Source organism: Pterocles gutturalis, unplaced genomic scaffold, assembly GCF_000699245.1.
Source record: "Pterocles gutturalis isolate BGI_N339 unplaced genomic scaffold, ASM69924v1 scaffold50015, whole genome shotgun sequence".
Classification (NCBI taxonomy): Eukaryota; Metazoa; Chordata; class Aves; order Pterocliformes; family Pteroclidae; genus Pterocles; species Pterocles gutturalis.
In genome coordinates, this window is record NW_010140160.1 from 2,353 (window position 1) to 26,057 (window position 23,705).

The 23,705-nt window shown below is 36.0% G+C and overlaps 1 protein-coding gene across 1 annotated transcript; it reads left to right on the forward strand.

The window, feature by feature from the left end:
* Positions 1-792: 792 nt before the first annotated feature.
* SGCE (sarcoglycan, epsilon) lies at positions 793-22,543 on the forward strand (the record flags this gene model as incomplete). Its single annotated transcript, XM_010083541.1, has 12 exons — positions 793-897; positions 4,808-4,930; positions 7,459-7,616; positions 9,424-9,496; positions 10,315-10,513; positions 12,892-13,054; positions 16,396-16,607; positions 17,349-17,375; positions 18,084-18,272; positions 19,899-19,942; positions 20,770-20,804; positions 22,493-22,543. Coding segments are annotated over 12 exons (1,379 nt in total), but the record flags the coding sequence as incomplete, so codon positions are not given.
* Between the last annotated feature and the right edge of the window lie 1,162 nt (positions 22,544-23,705).

Sequence of the window (23,705 nt, forward strand, 5' to 3'; positions counted from 1 at the left end):
CTGTTGGCATGTAACTATACGAACAGCTGATGTATCTGTTATTCATCATGGAAGAAAGGGAATAAAAAACCAAAAAGGTGGGAGGTGAGGAGGGAGCTTTCTCAGGCAGGTCTGCTACTGGTGAAATGGAGGCTTTCTGTCAGCTCCACAGCTGCTTTCTGTCTCCTGTAATCAGTTGCTCCTCACCACATACAAACCTTCTTGCCTCTTCAGCTGCAGTGATCTGGCTGTTTTCAGGCTATGTTCTGGCTGCATGGGACGAAGACAAGCATTTTTACTGGTTCTTTTTTCAAAATTGATTATTGGTTCTGCCTGCAAGGCAAGGTAATCAGCCCCATGTGTCTTTATATAAGGAGATCATCTTTATATAAGCAAAGCTGTGCTTTTGATTAGATTACTTCCCCTACTTGGGCCAAAATATACTATGCCGGTGAAAGTAACTTTAAATATGTCTTTACCTGTATATGAGATTTTTCCAGTGCAAATATATTTATCAGAGAATGCTTTTCATCATCTTTATTATCAGTATAATTATGTCAGCAAGTGTCTGCAGAGGTTTAAGCGTTTAGTGTAAACTTATTTGGAAAAATGACTGCTAAAAAGGTGACTGTCAGAAAGATTATTATATGCTTATATATTCAAATCAAACATCACCGTTTTTTAACCTGAGGTTCCTAAACTCTGACTAAAACCAAAACCTTGCTTAGAGGCATCTGATCCCATCTGATGCTTGGTTTGTGGGAGTCTGTTGATCTGACTAATTTTTTTTTGCATTTTTTTTATTCTGAAAAGCTTTTTTGTTAAGCTCTGCTGATGGCAATAATGGAACAGTTAACTGGACGACTAAGCAAGCCCACAGTTATATTATCAGCAGAATAAAGGCTGTTGAGAAGAATGGTGAGTTTAGGTTGTAAACTTAAATCCCGTGTTGGTTCAGTCAAATCTGCTTTTAATATTACTCTTGCGTTTCAGTCATGTCCTTGTTTTAGGAATAAGGTGCTATTTCAAGGTAAGTAATTTGGAAAATTTTACATTTCTTCAATCTTTTAAACATTTGCAGACCTGTGTGTCTTTGTGAGTCTTTCCCAACTTTTCCCATTCCTATAGCTTTGCTTGAAATAATGGCTGTGTATACCTAATATTGCACATTTTCTTATCATGGCTGGTTGCTTGGAGATACCTCTGCAGTTTGCTTAATACAATAACTTGTCTGTAACAATTAAAAAAAATTTTCATATGCATATGTAAAAAGGCTATTTTACTATCATTTATGCAAGTGCACATAGAATATTGTAGCTAGTGTACACTAGCTGAGAAGACGCTTTGCACTGATTGCCCATCCAAGCAGGCAATCTGGAGTGGCCCCCATATCAAGTTATTTCTGGGATTGCACTTCATCTGCTAAAAATCAATGGGGGATAACCTATTGAAATTCCCAGAAAAGATTTCCCGGTGGATTTTTTTGAAGATTATCAACATACAGGCTTCAACAAACGTAGTAAATCTTTTGAAATTTCTGGAGACGGGGGCTACCTGTATCCGATAACAGGCTCTGGGCTGAAGGCTGATATCCTAGCTGAATTCCTGGCTGTACCCATGTTCAAGACCTACGAGAAGAATAACTATGGGACAGTTTCTGTACATGTTTCAAAAAGAGTGATGTGTGTTTTGCAACCTTCAGTTCCCAATTAATCTACCTCTTTCCCAGTCTCCAGAACTTCTGACCTTTCTGCACAGATATATCTTGGGATCTACAGAAAGTCCTCCCAGGGATCAGGAAACAAGAAAGAAGAAAACAGTGCTGTCAAGGTAGCTGATACTGTTCTAGCAGGGATCAGTTGTGATCCTAGGTAGTGAAGATTTTTAATTTCCTATGGTTAGTTTTACTGAAGCCTTTCACAGTCCCTGAGATTTTTATCTACCCCAGAGAATTTGCCCAGGCAATTCATATCTGGCAGTCTGCTGTATTAGATTAGTATCTAGAAGTTGGTGAGTCTATTCAGTTTCATTCCTAGATCACCTAAGATGATTACATGTTCATTTCCAATCTCAGCCTTATGAAAATAATTGTGGGGTTTAAAAGCTTCTGAAGAAAATAGCATTTCACTTGTTTCATTATTGAAAAGCAGGGATTGCTGTAGTGGGCTGAAGACTCATAATTTTCCTTCTAATTTTGAAGGGACTTCATGGGGGAAAAAGAAGAGGGCTTCTCTGACAAGGGGGGTGAGAACTTGCGAATTCTTAATCTCCATACTTGTGTCATTACAATGTGTGTGTCATTGTAAGATAAAATAGATTTGTGGGTTTTTTCCTTCTGAGGCATTTTTTAGACTTCCACCAAGATCACTGTTTTGTATCTGCATGAAATCCTTATTGGTATGCTTACTTCAGCAACAGAGAATGTCTCATTACTAGGAATGGTCAGGCATTTAGTGGTGGTGATAGATTTCCTGTAATAGACAAATGAAATATGTTACATTGGGATTTTTTTTTCCAGTAACTGCTGATTCTATTATCCTTCTTCCTTTATAAAACTATTGCTTATGGAGAAAATACACATTCTTCACTGTTCTTCCTGTTTGAAATGGATTTTCATTCTAGAGTCAAAGAAATGGAAAAATGTATTTTCAGCCAGTCACCATATTTTTGTCAGCTTTTCTGCTCTATTAATGTTATAAATTACTTTTTCAGCTTTTCTTGAAAATATTTTAAAGGAAATTAATTAGTTTCCTTGTTCTATTTACAGTTCATTCACAGAAGTGAGTGCAAAAGTTTTTTGGGTCATCAATTTACTGATTTTAATTATATAAATCAAATAGCTATGTTGCTGTGCTTAAATCAGGCCTACATAATTAAAATTACAGTAACTGGTTTATTAACCACACAAAATTGTAATAAACTATTTAAATTTCAGGATCCATTTTAACTTTGTCTTTAAGGTACAATTATCAGAAAGATCTTCTGTTCAGTACTGTGTTAAAAGCAGTTTCCAAAAGTGGGGAAAAAGCAACTGCTGTGGAATTTGATCAATAGTACATCCAGAGCTTGGGACTATTAATTCTGTAATATCAGACTGCAAGAGTGGGAAGTATGTAACTAATTGGAGAGGTCTGCATTACAGATATCTGCATCTCCTCTCAGCTGCCTCTGGAGTCAGTGGAGGTCTAGTCAGTGTAGTCAGGAATCTAGGACACGATTCATCTCATTTTACAGGAGAAATCAAATTAATCAACCCCTAGAAGCGCCTGTTTCTTCTCCACTGACTATAAAAGGAGCCTGGCCAACTCCGTGGTGGATGTTGTTTCTGTAGGCATCTAAAATTAGGTGAGGTAGATTCCACATGGAGTACGTGGTGTGAGGGATGGAATGTCTGTGATTAATGCCTAATTAGCAGTGGCTTATTAAGTGGATCTCAAGCAAGAAAGTTGGTATAATGAGAAGGCTGGAGAAATTATACCAGGATTAGAAAATTACATTATCTTAATCCACATTTCAAATGTATCTTGCTTATTGATCCAAGTGTTGAAATGTAGCCCTTTTATCTGCTAGGAGGTATGTGTGTGTTCCTGTGAGTTTGTTACAATGACTCTGAAGTCTCTTTCGGAGTAGTTCTTCCCTATGACAGTACCCCTGTGCTGTATGTGACTTCTCATAAAGTTTCTTTCAGTTTAGCAAGCGAGACAGGTAGCTGTGTGTCTAACTGTGACTTATCATCTTCATTTACCACTTGTGTAATCCTTATCTCATTGACAAAATTTATCATCAATGATTGATTCTTTCAGGGCATTGACTTAAAATTCAGTAGTAGTATGGAATAGTAATATGACCTACAATCAGTATTGTCCATTAATACTTAAATTTTGAAACTTGTTGATAAAATGGTTTCTTATCCATTTAATGTATAATAATGTTTATTTTAATTCTTTTAATTCATTAAAATGTGTATATGGTACTGTGTTGAATCTACTATACCTAAATAAGATTTGCCTTTATCAACTAGATTTGTAACTGCTTAAAAAATAGTGCATTGCTTTTATGTATGCTGGTTGTTCTGAATTAATTTTCCTTTAGCTTTTTAATTCTGAGTCCTGTAAAATATGTCTTCATTTTTTGTTTGGAATCACTGACACCTGGATGGCCTATAATTACCCATGTTCTTCTGTTTTAGCCTTCAATACAAGTATAACATCTTCAGTAATGAGTTCTCTAACCAGATTTTTAGATGTATGTTATCTGAACGTGCTGGTCTAAGAAAGTATAGATTTAAGAACTCATAGAAATCCTCAGCTGAAGTGAATTGCTTTGTCCTTTTCTGCACAAGAACTGAAAAATCTGCCATTTCCATTCAGTAAGGAATCAGTACCATTGATTGGTAAGGTCCCTCTATATTCCTAGTGTTCCTTATTTTTATGTAAATTATCAAGAAAATGTGCTTGTATCATTCATCTGATGTATTTTTATTCATGTAAAATTGCAAATAAACCAACTATAAAATTACAGTGGCCTTCCTCAGGTTTTTTTGTTGCAATAAAAATGAAGAGCTTGTACAACTTCTGAAATCCTAACGTAGCTGGTTTTATTTATTGCAATGTTGGAAGGGATCCTGTTGGGCAAAGAGGAGGTTTGCTCAGCATAATTCTGTTCTTAAATCTGTGCAACCTTTTAAAAAACTTATTAACAGGTATCTAATATTTGTTGCTTGCCTTCTCCCAGATGCGCACATTGCTGTTGAAATGCATGCTGTATTATCTAGAGCATGTCTCATTTTTGCTTTTTTCTGTCTCTTATCTTTCATTCTGCTTTTCAGTGTACACGATTCTGTCTAAGGTGCACTCTGATCGGAATGTATACCCTTCTGCTGGAGTTCTTTTTGTTCATGTTTTGGAGAGAGAGTACTTTAAGGGGGAATTTCCTCCTTACCCAAAGCCTGGTATGGGATGCTAAGATCTTCCATATTATATAAAAATGTAGAAAAAAATTATTTAAAAAATTCAAGTCTATTTAGCATACTTTATGGTTCAGGATATAACGTACAAAGGATAGTTTTTAGTTTCTATTGAAATACCTTCAAATGAAATATAATACATGGTCATACAAATTTGAAATGTTCTGGTTTGTGATCACCGTTTGTAAAAAGATGCATGTAATTGTGTATTGTGAAAAATGTACTTAGTAATTTGGGAAGGCATAATAACACATTCCATGTCTGAGATTAGGAAGTATATTTTTTCTTCACTTTTGCATTAAAAATGAAATTGTGTAAGTTTAATAATTGTCTGTTAAAAATGCCATTTATCTGATTACTGTTTCAGACATAGTATGTATCAGGCTATATGAAGGAGCACTTTGAAAGCATATAGTAAAATTGAGGAAAAAATGGAAGATTAAATCAAATGTGAGACTATGTAATGATGTTTTCTTTCATTTAAAAGAAATACTCTTTTGGATTCAGCCTTCTTACTGTATTTAGGAGCAGTTTAATGTTGGTAAGCAGTGTGTTTTTAGACAAAGAGCTGTGATTTCCTAAGTACAGTGTTTTGATGTGGTAAAGCTAAAGGATGGATCATTGGCAGGTTAGAATATGTAATAAGCAATCTGGGAGGGTGGGAAGAGAAAGAGAGCATTCTGCCCCACGTGCTTATCAACAATGAAAAGGAGTAATAAATATAAAAATATATCCTATTTATATAAATAAAACTCCTATTTTCCTATGAAAATAGAAAAAACGTAGAGTACATATACAGTGCAAACATAATAAAACCTGTTTCATTAATAAGCTTTTGAATTGATTTGAGCGTACTAATTTCAAAATTAGTTTTAAAGAAAAAATAAGTTTCTGTTAGCATTGGTTAAATTTTGCCATGAGTAAAACCAGCTGTTTTTAAAATTTCCTCTCCTTGAAAAATGGATTTTTTTTCCTCACGTATATACCTGAGTGAGTCTTCATTTCATGCAGCACTGACTGGCAGAGTGAAGTTTGCCTCTGTTCCATTTTTCTCCCAAGTTTGGCACATAGATGGAAGGAACCTGGAAATTTTACTGCAAATGGGTTGTCTTTTGTATCCTTACAGCCCCAGACTGTCTTGACATCCATGTGATTCAAAGGCAGTATGAATCAGATTTCAGATACTGCTGAATTGTTGTACCCATAGGTGATTGTGATCGTATCAGAAATTCACTGCCAGGTGTTACCATGGTCCTTGTCTGCTGTGCTGGATCACTGGCATGGCCTACTTTGATGAAGGGAAAACCAGAATGTATCACAGGTGGCTTGCAGACTTTTCTCCAAATCATTTGTGATGCTTGGAATTTTGTTATGAATGTGTTGTGGTTTTGACCACAACAGATTAGATTACTGGGACGTCCTGAGAGAATTGCGAGGAAACCCTGGTGCTGGTTTGGTGTGGTTCTGGTCCAAATGTGTACCTGAAAACTAGTTATGCTTTGGCAACAGGTCTCAGTCTCTTCTTCTACAGAGGAGATGACAGCTGTTTTTTCTTCATTGGGCTCAGTTTCTGCCTGTGCCATTCTGCCTGTCATCTTCTCTTGTCACTTGTCCTACAGTGGCTCCTGTTGCCATTTCAAAGCTGAGCTGGAGGAGCTCAGTACAGAGGTGTCTGCACGGGCTAAGAATGGATTTGCCAGAGTTCAGTGCATGCAAGTTGCTCACGCCTCAATGGTGTGGATCTGGTAGTGCTTAGGCACACCTGACCTCACTTCCAAAAGCTAAAATAAACAAAAGTTAAATCTGGCCATTTGTAAGAGTATCAGTAAGAACCATGAGAACTGTTGTACAGGTTTGACTTTTGGGGCTTTTAGAGGTTGCATCTGGACCATTGTATTTAGCAGCCATCAGTGGATCCATTTTGCAGGGGTGTCTGGTCTTTTTTTGAATTAATTTATTCTCTCAAGAAAAACTACTTCCAGAGTGTTGGTGCTGAACACCTGTATATACCGATGCTAACAGAAGCTCTCGGGCACTGATGATTATACAGCCACTATTTACAGTAAGCCCTCCCAGGTACATTGGGTCTCTATAGCCACTATTGAAAATACAGACAGAAGAAAGTTTTTTTTTTTTTTTAATTAAAGGGCTGAGACCTTTGTGCTTTTATCAGTAAGGAGGTTAGATGCTTCAATTCTAGGTGGAAATGAGCTCTAAAAATCAGACCTACTAGTTAATGAGTGCATGAGAGTTAGCCAGGACTCTAGGAAAGTTCAAGGATATTAATCTCTGCAGTTAGTTACACTTTTCAGATATGAATTCCTTAATAGTTACAAGTGCTGAGAGGAGTTCACGTATTTCTGATATGATCAAGGTTAGCTCTTTGTTTTGGGTTTTTTTTTTGTTGTTTTTTTGACATAACTGGAAAACAATAAGATTTTCTAATGGAAATATAAAAAACAAAGTGTATAGTAAATTCTTGTAAATACTCTAATATAATTTTTCTTATCTAGGTGAAATAAGTAATGATCCTATAACATTTAATACCAACTTAATGGGTTACCCTGACAGACCTGGATGGCTACGCTATATACAAAGGACACCATACAGTGATGGAGTGCTGTATGGCTCACCAACTGTAGAAAATGTGGGCAAACCAACCATCATCGAGGTATTTCTTTCAAAGGTTCAGAAAGATTTATTTTGGTTTTAAGTGTAATATTCAGAATTATCGACAAGCGTTGCCCCTTATTTTTGAAAAGATAATTACAATTAAATAAAAAGAAAGATTATAAGGCAGGGACAAGGACTTGTGACAGTAACATTTTCTCTTTTGAGAGAAAGCCAAGGTGTATGACATTTCATATTTTGCTTTTAAGGTATAAGTAGTAAATAGCAATAACCAGTAAAGCTTAATATTTGTAGATGAAGTACCTTTAGATTCTTGCTCTTCATCTTTCTATGAGGCATTTAATTTCAGTAAATTATGAATGTATTAAAGTTGTATTCAAAATACAGGGGAAAAAACCCCTTTGTAAACAACTGTACTTGTGAAGAATATCTTGAATTCTGAACCTTGTAACATTCTTCCCTAAGTATGGCCAGACTTTTCCCTACTGGAAAATATGGTATTTAGTTAATAAACAGGGTTTGGGTTTGTTGGGTTTTTTAAATTAAAACATTTTTCATCAAATATTATCTGGTTCCTTTTTCATATTTATTGATAGATTTGATTTTAATTGGCACTTACATGTATTTAATTCTATTCTTATAAGTGTAACAATGACAAAACCCACTACTTTATTTTTGAGGGTTAGCTATCCAAATGTTTAGAAGTTCCAGTTATTCATTGAGCAGCAATTGAAAGGTAAAAAGGATTATCTTTTCTGCCATGCTTATTATAGACAGCAGACTGAATCAGACACTGTGTGGTTCACAGTGTTAAAAAAAATCTCATTAACTTGCTCCAGACATTTTGCTGCTTCAGCAGTACATTTGTCTTAAAACCCTGATGAAGGTTTTTTTTTTTTCTAAATTGTATTTGATATAGTTGTTCTTCCTCAAGAATGACATTTTTAAATGTTAAGTTATACTGTAGATAATTTCACCCATGCTTAATTCTATATACATGATTCAGTTTTGACTAATCACATCTGTAAAATTACTCGTGCAGAAGTGCTTGCAGACTCTTCTTAGCTTTCTGTAGCGCAAACTTATTTAAAATGGCTCTTTATAAAATGGCATGTGCTTTTAGATTTGAGAGTCTATAGCAATACCTCCATTCTAAGCATGACCCCAAGCCTGTATGTGAACTAAGTCTGGCCTAGCCTACAAATTAATTCATTGCAGTCCCACTCTCAGATGTGCCTTTTGAATTCATTCCATAGTACAGGAGGAGGGCAGATTACATTTAATCCCCTTCCTAGTGCCATCTGAGAGGAGTGGGCTAGAGCTAAACTAGAGCTAAAACTAAATCCCAATCCCGAAGATTAGAATTGCTGTGATAAAAAATAAATATGTCCATCTAGTTCAGTTCCCTAGGAGCTATCAATGAATCTAGATCTTGTGTTATTGGTGGAAGGGGAAATGGAGAAACCAGTCTTTGCTTATGGTTGTTTGTAAATCAAAGATATCAGAAAAGAAAGAATACATATGTATGGCAGAATACTTTTATCTGGACCAAAATATATTCTATTCACATATATACCTTGGATAATTGTATTTGGCTGTAAACTGGTCAAGAAAATTCCAGTACCCTGACTTGAAGGTAGTATTGCATGAAATAAATTGATTTTACCTTTCAAATTTTATATTAGTGAATTCATGTTCATATATTTCAAAATAAGGAGGGAAAGCATTTAAAGGGTGGTGTTTCTAAATTATCAATTTAATTTTCATTGATGTTTCATTTACCTGATTTTCATATTTCTGTTGTTGTTTTGCAATCATGTCTTTTTTTTTTTTTTTTTTTACTCCAGATCACTGCATATAACAGGCGTACCTTTGAGACAGCAAGACATAATTTGATCATTAATATAATGTCAGCAGAAGGTATGTAACAGCAAATAGCTCGTGTTTTGAACTGAATAAGCAAAAACATCGGCTTCTCTTTTTTAAGATTAAAAAATTAATGTAGAGTAGTTATCTGGTGTTCAAGCCAAATGTGGGGTCACAAAGGGGGAGTAAGAGGAGTTTTCCCTCTTTTAATTCAATTTTAATACAACTATATTCCTCATTCATTAAAAAAAGCATGTTTGCTTTTTTTATAGTTAATTTCAATTTTTTTCTGCCTGTCTTTTGAAGTGAACCTTACATGAAGGATTTTACTCTCTTTCTGCATGTTGTTTAGTTTGCTTAGTTACGTATGTTCTTTATGCAGAGAACAATCGTATAGGGAGATGCAAAAAACAACAGATTATGGTGCATATGGATATTTCAATTAAAAAACAATTGAATTGAATAGTTTTTGTACTTAAATTAGCTCTCTTCATCATATTTATGTATTTATAGTTTGGAGTATTGCAGTTTGGAATCCATTGTCACTGCAGATTGGTCTTGACCCCAAAATTAGCATGAATGTAATTTTATCTGTTTAATGAAGATTTACCAGCTGAAACTCTTTTCCTCTAGTCCGCTCCTTCATCTCCCAGTTGCTTTATAAACAGACAATGTTTTCAGCTTAACTAACAGCTAATAGTACTAACTATATAATTAAACGTAATCACATTAGGTTCAAAATGAGCTAGTTCAAATACAAGGTTTCTGGAAAGGTGTATCAATCTTAAAGTGGTATTACATTAATCATTACTTCAGATTCTTTTCGGAGCCTTTGTTTAAGGCAAAACTCTTCTTTTTTTCATCACAACTAGATTTTCCCTTACCATATCAAGTGGAGTTCTTCATAAGAAATATGAATGTAGAAGAAATGTTAGCAAGTGAAGTTCTTGGTGACTTTCTCGGAGCAGTGAAAAATGTGTGGCAGCCAGAACGCTTAAATGCTATAAACATTACTTCAGCCCTTGACAGGGGAGGGAGAGTTCCACTTCCTATTAATGACATGAAGGAGGGGTAAGCACGTCAGTCTAGTGGTTTTGCTTTACTCTTTTTTTTCTTACTGGAAAGCTTAATATTTTTCATGTTTTCTAGAAACTCTGTAATTGCTGTTTCATATTTTGGAAATCCATGTTCTGAGCCCCCGTTATACCATGGGTTTATCATGTTAGGTACCAGGTGACAGTTCCTATATATTGATTTTACAATCCAAGGAGTACTAATAAGTTCATTAATTATGAAACAGTTGGTAGTAAACATGCTTATTTTGTAATTCCAGTCTTACTTCTGAGCAGTGGTTTGGCATACTTTTCGAGTATTCAATAATTCCCAATCCACAAAAGTCAAATTTTGAAACAAGGTGTGACAGAGCATAGGTTACAGAGATACTTAGATTTCTAAGAGTATTTAGCATGTACAGTGTCATTTATAGCTGTACTCTTAGTGAAATTTAGTTTTGTGCTGTGCACACACCTGAAAGTGATAAGCTGAAGTATCTGGGGCACTTTGGTTACAGAGTGTAAACTGCAGGAAAATGCACTATTTCCAGTTGTGGTTCATAACTGTAAATTCTGTTTTGAAATATGATACTTCAATTAGAAGCTAATAAGGGTTCAATCTTTTCAAAATATGGTTGTGGTAGTGCTTTTCCTGGCAAAAATAAAGATGCCTAGTTATTTTTAAATATTTTGTGTCAAATAATATCTAAGAAAGGGCTTAGGGTTCAAAATCTGAGATGTATGCAGGAAAGATTGTTCTTTCAGAGCTCTTTTGTGCATCTGGAGTTTCTGAAGCACATCTAAAGAAGGAAAGTGAGCTCTTTACTAGACAGAGTAATAGCAGAGCCACTTAATACTAAGTGGCTATTCTTCAAACATTTAGTTAGATAATGCCTTATATACCAAATAGCAACAAGGACCTAATTTCTGTTTCGGAATCCATTGATACATTATTGCCTGGTGCAGCAGACTGTATCTTCCAGCAGTATTTTACATGTTTAAATATGAAATGGAATAATACTATTTGCTCTTATTTAATTGTATTGGGTGTGTCTGAGCTGGAGCCAGCACCCCCCAGCACCCTCCCAGTGCTGAGTGCTGCCCTGGCAGCCAGCAGGGGGTTTGTAACACATCGGGGGAGGGGGCGGAGCCGGGACAGCTGACCCAGATTGGCTGTTCCAGACCATGTGACACGAGCAATAAGAGCTAAGGGCAAGGAGGGGGGCATTTGAAGCTCTGCTTTCCCGGGAAGTGGCCAGACATCACTTCCTGGGGGGAAAGTAGAGAATAACATCTTTGTTTACCTTTTGTTTCTGTGCACAGCCTTGGCCTTTGCTTTAACTAAACTGCTTTTATCTTGACCAATGAGTTTTTCATCTTATTCTCTCCCTTTATTTTGCTGAGGGGGGAGTGATAGAGGGGCCTGGTGGGCACCTGGCATCCAGCCGAAGTTAACCCACCACATTAATGTACTGTAATGATAAATGGAATATTAAGTTTACATTCAGCTTTCAGTATTCTACAAAATTTGTTGGCAGTGCATAGCTACAGTATGGAATCTTTTAGGAGAAGCTAGGGGCTTTGACAGGTTCATATTAGTATTAGGTTTAGAATTAAACATGGGAAGAAACCCTTTAAAAATACTATGCTGAGCAAGACTGAAGCTTAACTTAAGAAAAAAGTATACTACTTCAATGCAATTTTCAAAAGTAGTACTGATATAAGGGAGACCTTATAGCAGCCTACCAGTACCTGAAGGGGGCTACAGGAGAGATGGGGAGGCACTCTGTATCAGGGAGTGTAGTGACAGGACAAGGGGTAATGGTTTAAGCTGAAAGAGGGTAGATTTAGATTAGATATTAGGAATAATTTTTTTCCTGTGAGGGTGGTGAGGTACTGGAACAGGTTGTCCGGAGAAGCTGTGGATGCCCCATCCCTGGAGGGGTTCAAGGCCAGGCTGGATGAGGCTTTGAGCAACCTGGGCTGGTGGGAGGTGTCCCTGCCCATGGCAGGGGGGTTGGAACTTGATGATCTTTGGGGTCCCTTCCAACCCAAACCATTCTATGATTCTGAGATTTACTTGCATGAGGAACCTACATTTGGAGCTCTATGACTTCATAGCAATTGACAATTCTGATGGTAAGCAAACTTCTATATTATGCAGCAAAACAGAGTAAGTTGTAATAAGTAGCTAGAAAAATAGTTTTGATTTTCAGTCTGTTATTCATATGCTTAGATAAAGTATACTATAAAGAAAAATAGTTTTAAAAAGTAGTTTTAGTCTTTAAAACACAGCTGAATGTTACCATGAACAATAATAATGTTTGGAAGAGTGCATCGTCCTTTGGGGATTTGTGAGAGGTATCCTGACAGTCTGTCACTCATCTCTTTCTGCAGTGTGTATGTTATGGTTGGGGCAGATGTTCCATTCTCTTCATGCTTACGAGAAGTGGAAAACCCACAAAATCAGCTGAGGTGCAGTCAAGAAATGGAGCCTGTAATAACCTGTGATAAAAAATTTCGTACTCAGTTCCATATTGACTGGTGTAAAATCTCTCTGGTGAGTTGGTTTTTTTTATTATTGCATAAAAATTATGATGGTAGAAGTACATTATTTTATGCCAGACGTGACTGAGATAGGAGTTTTGCCAGCCTGGCCAGACAAGTCTGCCAAATTCCACTTTATCATGATTGCCTGACATATTCCATCTAACAGATACTCTTAAGATTGTGAAAGGATTTTGCTGTGTAGTCTAAGTTCTATTAGAGTTGAGCACCAGTGAAACTACCATATTCATCTTCACTAGAAGTGATTTATGTAAATGGCCAGAGAACTCTAGGGCTTACAGAACTAAGAGTAATGAGAAAATTCTTTAGGTAGGTGTAGTTCCTTAATTCAGTGTGCTAATACTGCTAGTTACACTTGCTTTCCTAAAATATATATCTATGTATATAGTATATATATCTATGTTTTCACAAATATTGAGTCTACAGCACTGACCAGTTAAATAGTATTGCCATGCTGTTAAAAAATCTTTCTGAAAATTGTCTACAACTTATTTTGTGTTAAAACTAAATAGAAAAAGAAAAGAAAATAGCGTTGACTAATGAAATAAAAATAAATGGGAACATTCTCCTCATCGAATACAAGAAAAATTACAACCAAAAAGTAGACTATTTGCCATAGAAGGAATATAATTCCCAAAGAGGCTTTAAAGGTTATTTTTGTTTAGTTCTGGTAAGGAAAATCAAGTAATGATATAGTATTGGAAAAGAACGTTGCAGATAAGTTTGAATAAAGATAGTGAAGGTACATAAAACAGATGATTGTTGAGCTGAGTCAGACATTGCTGAAGAGGAAACTGAAAGGAGATATAAAAGGCTTTCGTACAGTGTAAAAAATGTACTGAGTATGGGAAAAAGTATTCGTACACAAAATTGATTAGGTAACTTCCAACCCTTTCCAGCTGTTAGAAATCTGGGAAATACTTGTCTTCAAAAGAATATCCAGATTATTTACTGGTTATTGGCTTTCAGTTGAGAAATTGCAAAAGGTACATGTGTACATAGTAATACTTATCAGCACCTGAAAAACAGTAGAAGGCAGTTAGCCTTTGTCAAGAGCAAACTATGTCAAGTCTTTGATTTCCTTCTACAAGAAAGAAGTAGAACAGAGGTGCAGCAGCAGATGTTATTTCTTTTTGGTAAGGTTTTTTGATACTGTCTCATAAGCAAGCTGAGGAACATGGCCTAGATGAAGGTAGGTCCTAATGGAGAGCTGTTGAATAGCCATAATCATAGAAGAATTAATAATAATTTATTGCCATTCTTCATTAATAAGCTGGATAATGGAATGTGCTTATTAAATTAAATTTGCAGTCTCCATGAAACTGAAAGGATCTGCAGGTGCACTGAAGGACAGGATAGAATTCAGAAAGGTCTTGAGAAATTGAAGAAACAGCCTTAGAAAACAATGTGAATTTCAGAAGGAGCAGCAGAGGAATAATGTACTAATGCAAGAATAATCAACAGTGCTCATGCAGAATGAAGAGCAGCTGGTTATCAGTCCTTCTTGAGAAAATAGGTCCGATAGTAACAGAGGCTCATAAACTAATCATAAAGCAGTGTTGTCGTGCTGCTTTGAGAAAAGCAGAGATCACCTTGGGATGTGCAACACGAACAGGCTCTCAAAGAGAAGGGTAATTTTCTCTAGCAGCCTATCATGTAGCCTTCTTGAACTCAGCACTTTTTTTGGCAGCGTACCACGATAACTGAATTTAAACAGTCTTGGGGTGTTTACTGTTGCCAACAGCATTGCTGCTGCATGCTGTAGCCTGGTGGATCAAAGGGAAAGCGGAGCCAAGCTTCCCTCTATCTAATCACAGTCTGCTTTTCATAAGGCAAGCCAAGGGGCAGGAAGTTCCCCAAGATCCACAGACTGGGAAGGAGTTGAGCTCCATTTCCCATAGCCACAACAGAGACCACTGAGTGAAAATACAACCATCATATCCTCTTCCTCTCACTTTTTACGAGGTGACGTTAGCAGTTAGCACTTAAATCAAAGAGCAGATTTAAGTTTGGGTCCCAGATTCTGAGAAGAGGGGCAATGTAATACATGTTTCCTCTTAACACTGCTTTCTGGTAGCTTGTTCTCACACTGTGTACAAGCTTCTGTCAGTCACATTAATAAGTGTATAAATATTTTTTTGTGCATTGCTTAGGGATTGAGGTTCAGCTAAGCAGCCAGGTAGAACTTGGTGTACCCAACGTGAAAGATACTGCGGAATTAAAGAGTGGAGAATACATACATTAAATTTCATCAAACTGTTGTGCACTTTTAAGATGTGTGTACATTTGAAGCTCAACAAAACATTCTTTCTAGCATTCCAAACCTGTTCACCCATTGCATAAGTTTTAATACACCATTTTATGACCTTAAATTATAAAGAAATGACCATTACTTGCAAGATTTCTCAATGAACTGTCAGGCAAAAGGTCAAGAATGTAGGCAGATATAGTTTATTTTCATTAATGATCTGTAGAGAGTTCTAAAACTAACACTAATAAAATTTAAAAGGAATATCTAACTGAAGATAACAAGAAAATGAAGGCAGAAAATTTTAAGTCATGTGGGAAAGGCAGTTGATTAAATGCAATATGAAAGTCAGTAGTAAAAACAGGTTGTATTCCTAGAAACATTAGATACAGACAAAAAAAATTTACTTATGATCAGGTATGCAGCCTTCTGGAGTTTAGTTGAATTAGGAGGTAGAAAAAACCTTGGAACTCTGGCTCTGATCAACTAAATGCACATGTCATGTTGGTGTGCTTTCTGCCTTGGATGGGTGGGGGAGGCAACAGAGCTGCTCTGTCCTCAGCAGCTCAGTTTGTGCCTTTTTTGAACACTGGATGTGAAGCTCAATAGGAAGAACGAGGAAGAAAATTGTAGGTAGCCCACTCTTCATCTCTACCACCTTCATACAAGAGAGGGCAGTATTGTTATTTAGGAAGACTAGTAAGAAATGGGTTAATCAAAAAGAAATCAGTATGAAATAATTAGTTTGCAATAAAAATATTTACTGAATTTTTGCTCAAATTCTATTTGTGTGAGATATCCCTAAAATTCATCTGTAAAAACCACAGTATCTCTGCTAAGCACAAAATAAAGTAATATTATAATTGTACTTATCACATTGATCAGAAGCTTTCAAAGAAATGTAGGGTTTTATTGGTTAAAAAAAGTGATTGGATGAAATGATTTAGCATTTGTCAAATGTGTAATATGGATTCTTTTATATGTTATGGCTGGTTAAATATTGCCTGTTTTTTACTTTCTGTTACTTTGTTATATAATTGTCTTTTTTTTTTTTTCTTCTTTTTTTTTTTTTTTCTGGGTATCAGGTTGACAATACCAAACAAGTTTCCACCTTTCCGGAAGTGATTCGTGGAGAGGGGATATTGCCTGATGGTGGAGAATACAAGCCACCTTCGGATACACTGAAAAGCAGAGACTATTACTCGGATTTCCTAATTACACTGGCAGTGCCCTCGGCAATAGCACTGGTGCTTTTTCTAATACTTGCCTATATCATGTGCTGCCGACGGGAAGGAGTGTGAGTACTTTAACACACTAATAAGTAACTGTAGATTTTTCTAAGATTATAATGCATTTAAATTTAATTTAAATTATTATAAAACATTTAAAGCAGGCCAAAAGATATCTGCTTGAAATATTGAACTATTTCTCACCTAAGCACATACAGCAATTTCCAAGAGAACGGATGCAGGGCCTTTAATTGTTCTAGTTGAAAGGGTAAAAAAATCTCAACATACGCACAAAACTCTACAAAGTATGAATGTATGCACAACTCGCCAAAATGCCCCAAACAAATAAAATACTAATAACAGATCATTGATTCAGGAAGATAGTAAGTAATTTCTAAAATGCTAACTTTATAAAATAAATCTGTTTGAGGGTATGAACTGAATTTAGACATAAAAGAAAAACATAAAAGGAAAGCAGCAAGTAACCTAATTTCTGCCATTTCTTACACAAACTATAATTTCATTTTGTCACAGAATTTATTTTAGCCAGAAGCTTGTTCTTTAACTTGCATTTTCATTTCTCTGTGTGTGTCTGTGTCTGTGTGTGTGTGTCTGTCATCAGTTCCACATCTCTATATGTGCATTCATCAAGGCCTCATCATAAACCCAGTTGCAAAATGCTGCCAAGTTGCGTTAAGCAATAACCTTGTCAGCATTTCTACATCATGTACTATTTTCATCATCAAATAGATTTAATGTTCCAACTATCAATGCTATTATTTAATTCATAAATTTTGTTTTGTTTTTAGGGAAAAGAGAAACATGCAAACACCAGAGTAAGTGTCTTCTTTCCTGTTATTTTTCTTTTACCATTTAATTTTCATTCTCAGTAGCTTGTCATGCTTCATACATGTGTGTCATAATCTTCTTCCATTCTCTCTAATCCATGGTTTAATTCATAAATGTGAAAGCTGCTTTTAAATCAGAATCTTGGCAAGGATAGAAGACCAGAATAAAAAGGGCTTGAAATTAACAACTGTCAATTCAAAATAAAATAGTGCTGTTAGAATAAACATGTTAATATGTAATTTATACTCCTGGTTATTGGACTTCCCAGCCTGTATCTTAAAGGCAGTGGACAGGAGAACAAATATCCTGGAGGGTATCCGGTGCCTATAGTGTGGGATGTTTTAAAAATAATCAGTGAGATTTTATGAATCTACCACAAGAATCATGAGTTAACCAAAACTTTATTATTTCAGCAGCAAATAAATGGAACATTAGCCATAAATTGCACAGTCTTGGATCCTATGAAAAATGCTTATCCAGACAGCAAAATCTAATGGAATAAATCACTGCCTTTAAATAAATCCAGTATTTGTTAAATTAACTACATAAAGGTTTACTGCAATTGCTGCCCTAGAGAGTCTGTAGTATGCATCAAAGTCCTTGTATTTTTAAGAAAAATAATAATTGTGAAAGTCTATCCATTTTGATAGAGCACTTAAAATATGTATTTATTATTTTATTTCCTTTTGACTTAGCATCCAGTTGGTCCACCACAGTGCTATACAGAAATCAACCAAAGAGCTTCGTGACATGTCTAAAAATAGAGAGATCGCATGGCCTCTTTCAACGCTTCCTGTGTTTCACCCAGTTACTGGTGAGATTGTACCGCCCCTTCACACAGACAGCTACGATAATACCAGTATGCCACTGATGCAAACACAGCAGTAAGTATTTAGATCTTATTTTATTTTTTAATACTCACTATGTTGCACGATTTAGCTGTGGATTCGTTATTATCTCAAATATGATCATTACAGAGGTATCGGTAATGACTCTCTAGTTCAAGATTGCTCTGATGTTTGCATTTCAAGCAGAAAGAAAGGCCTTCTGTTTTAAAATTAGATGGCTGAGTTTTAGTCTGCGACTTGGCAAGAAGCTTTGCATGAAACAGTTACATTTCCATGTATTTTGGAGAACTACTTTTGACAGAGGAATCAAAAGTGTTCTATTTTAGACACCCTACCTCTTAACCATGTCTTTAGAGTTCTGATATAAAACTTACCACTGGGTTGGCCGTTTCACACCAGAAAGTCCAGACTTTAAGTAGTTAGTCATGTACCTGTCACACGTGGTTTATGTTTCAAATTTTAACGTTGAACAGAAGAGCATATTCCATTACACAGATAATAAATACAGACTTGCAAGGAAAATGCTGGGAGCTCTCAGACATTTCCATTGTTGCCAGGCTCTCTCCAAGACAGAAAGCAGAAAAATACTAATTTCTATTCCTTAAAGTTCATTTATCAGTAACTTAATGAAACTCTCGAGACAGAGCCATCTAGTGCTTTGCACATGTTCTAATTCAGACAAGTCCGTTGTGCTGTAGAAAAAAGGTGTTTCTAGAAAGGTTTGGTTGAGGTGTCTGGGGTTGAGCACATCTGAGGCAGTGGTCTTGGAAGCAGCTGGCAGTGTTTTTCCGTGCCATGCTATGACACTAGCTCCAGTTGGTAGCTCCTCAGCTGGCGGCTCAGCTGGCAGGCTTCTGTGGCCCCAGTGATATTCCAATGCCAGCACGCACTTGGCCCTAATTTACACATGCTTGCCCTGAATTCCCTTCGTAATGTAGATAGGTGCTAGAAGGGCATTTTCTTTTCCCCGTCCCAAAGCTAAATTCTCCAGAAAGTACAGCTGTATGAATTACCCCTTGTACAACTGCTACAAAAAAAGTGCTGTACCCTGTCTTTCACAGTTTCTTTTCTATTCAGAATAGCATTTTTTTATGTCTGGGGTGCCAAAGCCTGTACCAAAAGCTTTCTTAAGTTGTACATAGAGTTTTATTCGCTTCACCTACATTCCAACCCCTAATTCCTTTCTGTAAAAACAACCTTAATGTCTGGTAGCTGTTAAAACAGACACTCAAGCGGGACACAAAAATGTAACTTTGCCTTGATAAGTGAACTGGTCTGATGTGTAATACTAGTTGAACATCCATTGATTCCACAGTCAATAATTTATTAAGTTGCAAAGACTGTCACATTTTCTGTGTTCATTACTTATAGAAACCAAACTTTGCATGACATCAGAAACCTCCAGTAACTCTTGGTTACCTCTGGCATTTCACCAAGTCTGAGTCCTTGAACCTACTTGACGAGTAAAATAATAGGAACGACCCCTTAACACTGTTCTTACTTTCATTGACTTGGCTGATCTTTTGACAACTGTATTTGCATAGTGAAAATGGATTGTTGCTGTGTAAGCAAAAACCCCAGATTTTAAATACTGAACTTTTATGTATATCATCCTTCAGAGTTTGTCTGGAAGCATTAAAGATATTTAGTTGTTTTTTGTAGGAACCTGCCACATCAGACTCGGATTCCACAGCAGCAGAGTGCAGGTCAGTACTGAGAAAATACTGCAACTATGAAGTGACCAGTGTGGAGGTATCAGTAGTCAAATGCACACAGTCTACAGACAGTGGAAACCATTTTCAGATAAAGTATTACAGTGTTGTCATTCCAGAATTTTTTTGATACATCTGTGAAAATTTAGGGGTGGGATTGATTGAAGAATTAGGAGAGATGCTACATTAGAAATCAGCATGAGACACTGGAATCTGATACAGCTAAGTTGCAAACCTCATCATGTAAATAATTTTCTGTTACGACATGAAATGTTACGCCAGATTTCCAAATGCAGTTACATTCATCAGATTCTCTAGGACTTCATAGGAATTCAAAATTTCAAATTCCTGACGATACTAGTTAAACTCTGAAGAATGAGCTTTTTATTGCTGTTATTAAACGTAAAGAGTTGATATTGGGGAATCTGTGGTGAGGCAGATATCCATGCTGCAGGTTTCTCGTGTCTTACTCATCACTTTTACATCATTTTCATAAATCCTAATGTACTGACTGAGGTTGTGAATGATATCATCAGAGTATCGACGAAGGCTGATTGTTCTCTGTAGTTAGCGTTATCAGGTCTGAGAAAAAGCTACAGCCATAGCCATATGAAAGGGGATAAGGATCATATAAGGAAGAGGCCAAAGTATAATTTTTGAATATTCAGAGGTATTTAGGCAAAATTTCAGGTATATGTGTATTGAACATATGGGAACTACAGCTCCAAGATGAAGACTTGTTTTAACTTAGCAGTTACATAAGCAACTCTTTCTTTTCATTCAAAATCCTTCTTCTTCATTACTGCTTTCGGGGATTAAAGGAGAATTTCGTATGACAACATTTCAAAGATTTGAGGCAAGTATATAATAGATGCTTCTGCCTGTGTGGGTTTTTTTTTGTTATCTGGAAGTTGAAAACATATTTATTAAAAAAAAATAAACAAACCAAAAAAAACCTGATTGCAGCTCTGATAGCTTTGCTATTTGTGTGCTTTATTATTCATTTATTGGAAATGGTGGATGACCCTGGCAGTACCTGTCTAGAGCCGCCAGCACTGGTTTGGGTTGACTTTTAGGATAGCTCTTAACACTCACTACTGCAGGCATTTAGAAAAAATGTCACTCAGTTCAGATCTTCTGTTACGACTGTTTTGTTACAAGAATTCCAGTCTGTCTCGCAGTAAGAAAAGATGCAAAATCACCTAGTAGTATGGTATGTTGACAGCAGTGAGAAATTTTTAAAAAGGTATGAAATACAAGCTAGCGAGTTTTTCACTTGCAAGTTGCAATGAAAAACCGCCATAAAAATAGATCTTAACAATCCTCCTGTCTCTGTATTTTCTGTTGTACACTATTTTGATAGAATACACCTATTCTTTCATATTCATCACAGACACTGCCTATGACAAGCTCTCAGAAATCGGGGTGGGGAAAAATGTGTTTGGGACAGACAGTGTTTCCTCCTCTTAGTTCACAGTGACACCTTCCTTTGTAACTCAGATGAGCAGATGACACTGCAGGCACTTCCATGACACAATGGCATGTGCCTCGTGCAGTTTATCTTCTAAAGGATATCTATGACTCAGGTAGTCAGAAGGTTAGATTTTTAGAAAGTCACGATTTAGAAGAAAATTCAGGTGCTCCTGATTTTTTTTTTTTTCAGTAGCATCAGTACAAGCAATCAATTGTATTGTTCTGTTCAAATAAGAAGCTTACACAACTGAAAAACTTAGGGCCAAAAAAACTATAGACCTAGACATTCATTGTTTAATTTTCTTCCTTTCCTACAGAAAATTCCCAATAATATAGTCAAGATATTAACATTCTATCAGTTTCCACCATGAATAAGAAGATATTTCTGTTTTAAAGCTTCAGTAGACAATACTTAGTAATTTGAAGAGCAGACCATGTCTAATAACCACTGTCCTCTTCAGGAACTATCTGAATCCCCAATAAGAAACAATTCTTTTTTAACCTTATATAAAAATGCAGACTTAATAGCTGCCCGTGCTGGACTATTTCACCAAGTTAAAAAATAATTGGGAAAGAATTGTATGAAGGGTGACAACTCACATCTAACGTTTATATTACACTGCTGAAAATTGCTGCTGCTCTCCAATATGAAAAGGTATAGTTTTATAATTGTCTGTGTATTGGCAAAATTCATGAGGACTATTTTAAGGTGCTTAGATGAAAAACTTTATAGGATGTTCCTATAATGCAAACAACTAAACAGTGCATGTACACTGCATACTGCATTTTCCATTTTGAACTTCACAGTCTCCCTATGAAGTCTCTTAGATCCCAAATAGAAAATAATTTCCCAGGTATTTTCCCAGATCTCTCCCTTCCCAGAAGCAGCAAAGCTTTTTCCATTTATATGTTGTCTTTTGGTCCAGGTTGTCCTTGTAGTGTTTCTCTAATGTGGCTGTTGATAAAGGACTAATAAATACTATTTATGCGCTGTGCTACCAATTGACAGTTCAATATTGTTGAAGCATCATTTGGCACTGATGGATTATATACATTCTCATATATTTGCAGGTAAATGGTATTCCTGAGGAAAGAAAACTAACAGAAGCAATGAATCTGTAATCAGAGAAGGCAGCAGATGGTCTTATTTCCTTATTTGTTCTGATTGATGCATGAGTTTTTCTGGTGTATATTGTGCATGCCCACAGTATTATTTCAGTGCCAGAGAGTACAATCACTTCCATATAACTATGTACTGTATCCTTTTGTACTTTGGACATTTTTGACAATTTGTAAACTCTGATAACTTTTTATATTTGTTACATTAAGAAAATAATCTTTCAGATACATGTATTAATAAATATCAGACTTTATTCTGTCATGTGATCTCTCCTGAAAGTTTTAATGGGGAAACCAAAACTTCAAAACAAGTACCAGGTTCAAAGGATTCCAGACTCTGTTCAATGGGATGATACAGTTGCCTTATATTTGCACATGAAAAGCAGTAGTGTATAAGCATGAAAACTTGTGCAATATGATGGTGCCCAGAAATAGTATTCCAGATTTATTAGGCATTCATTTTTGTAGAGATTTCCAAAGTTAATTTTTTGGGGGGGGGAAAAAAACCAAAACCAACAAACCAAAAACCAACAACCCAACAAAAACCCAAAACTATTCCTGTTCAAAATTGTATTTTTGTCCCTTTACCAGATATTTACCCTATTTGACAACTTGTAAGCAATAAAACATTTAAAATCTGTCCATTCATTCATCTGATTAAGTTAGAAGAAACTGTTACAAACTACTTTAGGCAGAAATCAATGTCTGCAAGGATTGTTTTTTAGCATCTTAAAAAGAAGTTGAATAAATACATACCTTCTTGGGAGCTTTGAGAGGCATTTGTCTGTCCAGCTGAAAACTTAGTAACATGAGCTTTGTTAAAAGGATCTGAACTGAGGTTTCCTTGTTTTTCAATAGATCGTGATAATTTATCTCCTGACACTGTTGTGCATATTTTAAATGATTTTTTCTGATGCTTCTTTAAATCCTCAAGTACAGCAAAACACAGGACTTCAGGGTCTCCAGCTGTAACAGCTCACACCAACAGTTCTTGGGGGTTTTACCTTGAAGCATGATACAGTTTTAAGCTAACACTTGCGCTTTGTCTTTTTCTGTAATATTTTCTCTTTCAGAAGTTGTATGTTCATCAGGACACTGCTTTGTAAGCAGAAACCTGCATCTGCTTTAATATTGCTAAATGCTGGCTACATTTCCTTAGCTAAGG